The 3,669-nt window shown below is 50.6% G+C and overlaps 1 protein-coding gene across 1 annotated transcript; it reads left to right on the top strand.

The window, feature by feature from the left end:
* Nucleotides 1-227: 227 nt before the first annotated feature.
* Nucleotides 228-1,865, top strand: LOC119405549 (uncharacterized). The gene has a single exon (XM_037672383.1). It carries the CDS (start codon nucleotides 228-230, stop codon nucleotides 1,863-1,865), a length of 1,638 nt encoding a protein of 545 aa, XP_037528311.1.
* Nucleotides 1,866-3,669: the final 1,804 nt, after the last annotated feature.

Raw genomic sequence — 3,669 nt, forward strand, 5'->3', positions numbered from 1 at the left:
ACAGAAAACTTTCTTTATCTTTCATTTTGCAATAATTCCCGATCAAGCAGCCGTGCTCGCCGAGTGCGTCGTTCCATTTCCGTTGCGGGAGTGTCAAACAGAAAAGTGCTAGGAGTAGAGGAGAAGTGGGTATGAGCCATGCAGTAGAGGGTACTACTACTACTACCACCGCGTGGGTAGGGTCAAGCCACGTCAAGTTTACTGCGAACTATCCACCAGTGGGCGACATGTGGCAGAATCCACTGCGTTTCGGCCAGTTACAGTTTGATATGTACGTATCGAATTTGATATGGCAAGAGCATCTGCTGCAGGGCATTCCCAACCCTTTAGTTACCCTTGGCGGGAGGAAAGGTGTAATCAACTATCTGAGGGCACAGCTCCCAGGATCGAACCTATGCTGCAGCGCTCGACGAGGATTTTTCCAATACCCGCTGCCGCCGGCCATCGGAGACAGCTACGTGTTCAGCTACGAGCGGTGGAGGAACAAACGAGAGGTCAGCTACGCCTCCAAAAGCAAGGTAGGGCGAAACCTACGACCGCCGGGATGGAACAGGGTTGTATTACCAGCTTTCGAGAAGAATGTATACCGCGAACACGTTGTGACGGCTCTGCGATCGGCAAGCGAAGTGGCCGGCTACAGAAAAGGCAACGAGATCACGGTCGCTGGACGTGCCGTGCCCAAGCCCATCTTGAGCTTCGACGAAACGGACTTCCCAGACTGCATAACGAAGGTCCTTCGGGCCCAGGGTCATGGCTCATCGCCGACCAGTGTGCAAGCCCAGTGCTGGCCCGTGGTTCTCAGCGGCAGAGACCTTCTGGCCGTCGCTGCGACTAGTTCTGAAAACAGGTTCCTGGCCTACGTCATCCCGGCGGTCCTTCACGTCCGGAGCCAAGAACCGATGCCGCACGGAGACGGGCCTATAGTGTTAGTCTTAGCATCGACGCGTGAGCTGGCCCGGCAGGTGCAGCACACGTTCTCCCGGTTCGACAAGGATTTGGGCATTCGAACTGCATGTCTCGTTCCGGGTGAGCCAAAGGAAGCGCAGCTAAAACGTCTCGGCGAAGGGTGCGAGGTTTGGGTCGCGACTCCAAGCCGCCTCGTAGGCCTCATGGAGGAATGCAAGGTGAACATTCGCCGCTGCACGTTTCTTGTGTTGGAACAAGCGGACCGCATGTTGGCGATGGGCTTAGAGAAGCAGCTTCGCCTCATTGTGGCAAACGTCCGATCCGACCGCCAAACGCTCACGTGGCTGACGTCGAGCACGAGAGAGGCGTCCCTGCTGGCCGACGAGTTCATGGAGGACTACGTGACCGTCACCTTCGGCGAAACGAGCCAGCAATCCCAGAACCGACGTGCAGAACACATCGTGTACGTTTGCGACGAGAAAGACAAGGATGACAGGCTCATCACCCTCTTCGAAGATATTCTCGACAATAAGCGGGACAAGGCGGTGGTGTTCGTCGAGACTAAAGGGAAAGTGGACGACCTCGTGACGAGCTTGCGGCTTCGGGATTGGCCCGCCGTGGGCATCCACGGCAGGAAAACCGAGCAGCAGCGTGAGTGGGCGTTGAACGCACTCCGTTTCGGCAGAATGCTTGTTCTGGTGGCGACCGACATGGCGGGGCATGGCGTGGACGTCGAAGACGCCCGTCTGGTGGTCAATTACGATTACCCGCGCAGTTTGGACGATTACGCGCGCCGCGTTAAGCACGCAGTTCGAGACGACGGGAAAGGAAGGGCATACACTTTTCTAACGCCCACTGAAAGCCGCAACGCCAAGGAGTTGGTCCGTATCCTCCGAGACGCCGGGCAGGAGGTTCCACCAGACCTGTTGAAGGTTGCGAAGAAGACAGCACGGTCTTAAACGAGAAACTTTGGCAACTCGAATATTCCAGGAGCCTAAGAGAGGACTTTCCTAAATTACTGCGCGCAATCGCCCATCAACATTAAAAAAATTCTATCTGACCACTTGGCCGAGAGACATTATTTCATGTTTCTGAGCTTGTCTGAATCTTTTGTTTCTTTACTGGTGCACCGAGGCTTGCAAGCAATGTGCAGGCAATGTGCAGCAGCGCCGAGCGCAGAAGGCGGGCTTTAGTGATGGCGTCCTAGATTTGCATTAATATGCACTCCGTCGCCGAGGCTCTCCGTGAGCATCGCTGTCTCATGTTTACGACGATAAGTCAGTTAAAGCCGCGCATAACTTTTTTCGAGGATACCATGGTCCTTCCGCGATACCAGCAGCAAATGGAATAGGACATAATCGAAGCTCTCCACGTAAGAAAAAAAACAAAGGGTATGTACTAGCCAGCCATATATTGCATTGATTCATTATAACTTCCTTGCAGTCATGTGAAGAACGTAGTAAACATGTATCGACAAGATAGTTTTTTTTGTTGCGTGCACACAGTTATGCAGCACGTGTAAACCTCTTTTATCTTTCCGTTTTCCCATCAACATCATTTGTAAGTTTGCACATCCCCATCTACTTGTTTTCAGCCTTCTTGAGAAACATCGTGTGGGTACATATTTCCACGTATAAATCCCTACCAACTCGCTCAAGCTTCTATTCTAATTCAGTAATGTCAGTTCATGCCACTTCGCTTTATTTATTTATTTATTTATTTATTTATTTATTTATTTATTTATTTATTTATTTATTTATTTATTTATTTATTTATTTATTTATTTATTTATTTATTTATTTAACGATACCTTATAGGCCTCGCGGAAGCATTGTGGGTAACGCAGGTGGGTAATGCAAAAAGAAATACACATATTACAAATAAACGTAATTATAGAGCACCAGTGCATACCAGCATTATGCAGAGAAGAGAGAGAGAGGTTTATTTACAGAAAGGCAGAGAGGTCGGCCTGAGCGATAGTATGCTCTAGCCTGCTACTCTACACCGGGGGTGGGGAAAGGGGAGAAAAAAGAATGATGGATGACGATGGCAAGTAAGGGAGGTGAGTATGTACAGTCCCGTCTAGGTGGTGCAGTGCTATAGCCGCGCATCCAGTCCAGTGGCTTGTAGGAAAGCTGCGACCGCTCTTATGACCACAGTTGTGCTGTTGGCGTCAGGCCAAGGACCCAGCACAACCTCATCAGTTAATGGCCTATTATGCACTCCTTCAGTAGAGGAAATCAGTTTCTGTCGTTCGCGTGCGTATGCTGGGCAGGTACAAAATATGTGCTCAAGTGTTTCTGGCACTTGACAGTGATCACAGTTGGGACCGGTGTCACTGCAGCCGATGATATGTGCATAACGTCTTGTGAAGGCCACACCAAGACGAATTCGGTGAATAATACTTGTGGTATGTCGTTTTAATTTACGAGGCATAGAGAACCTCATTTCGGGGTCCCATTTGTGTAATCGCCGGTGTCGTCGCTCCGGTTTGGACCAGTGCTCAAGTGTGAGGTCACGCATTACGTACCGAAGCAGGGCGTTCGTGTCTGGCCGTGAAAACGCAGTGTGCACTTCGGGGCCACTGGTCAAGGCTCCTTTAGCTTCGGCGTCTGCGTCTTTGTTTCCCGTTATGCCGCAGTGGGCAGGAATCCACTGGAAGGTGACGAGGTGGCCATTTGTTGAAGCAACGTGAAGAAGCTCCATAATTTCTATGGCTAAAATATAGTATGGACCTTGTCTCATGACGCAGTTAATGGTTTG

Source organism: Rhipicephalus sanguineus, chromosome 9, assembly GCF_013339695.2.
Source record: "Rhipicephalus sanguineus isolate Rsan-2018 chromosome 9, BIME_Rsan_1.4, whole genome shotgun sequence".
Lineage (NCBI taxonomy): Eukaryota > Metazoa > Arthropoda > Arachnida > Ixodida > Ixodidae > Rhipicephalus > Rhipicephalus sanguineus.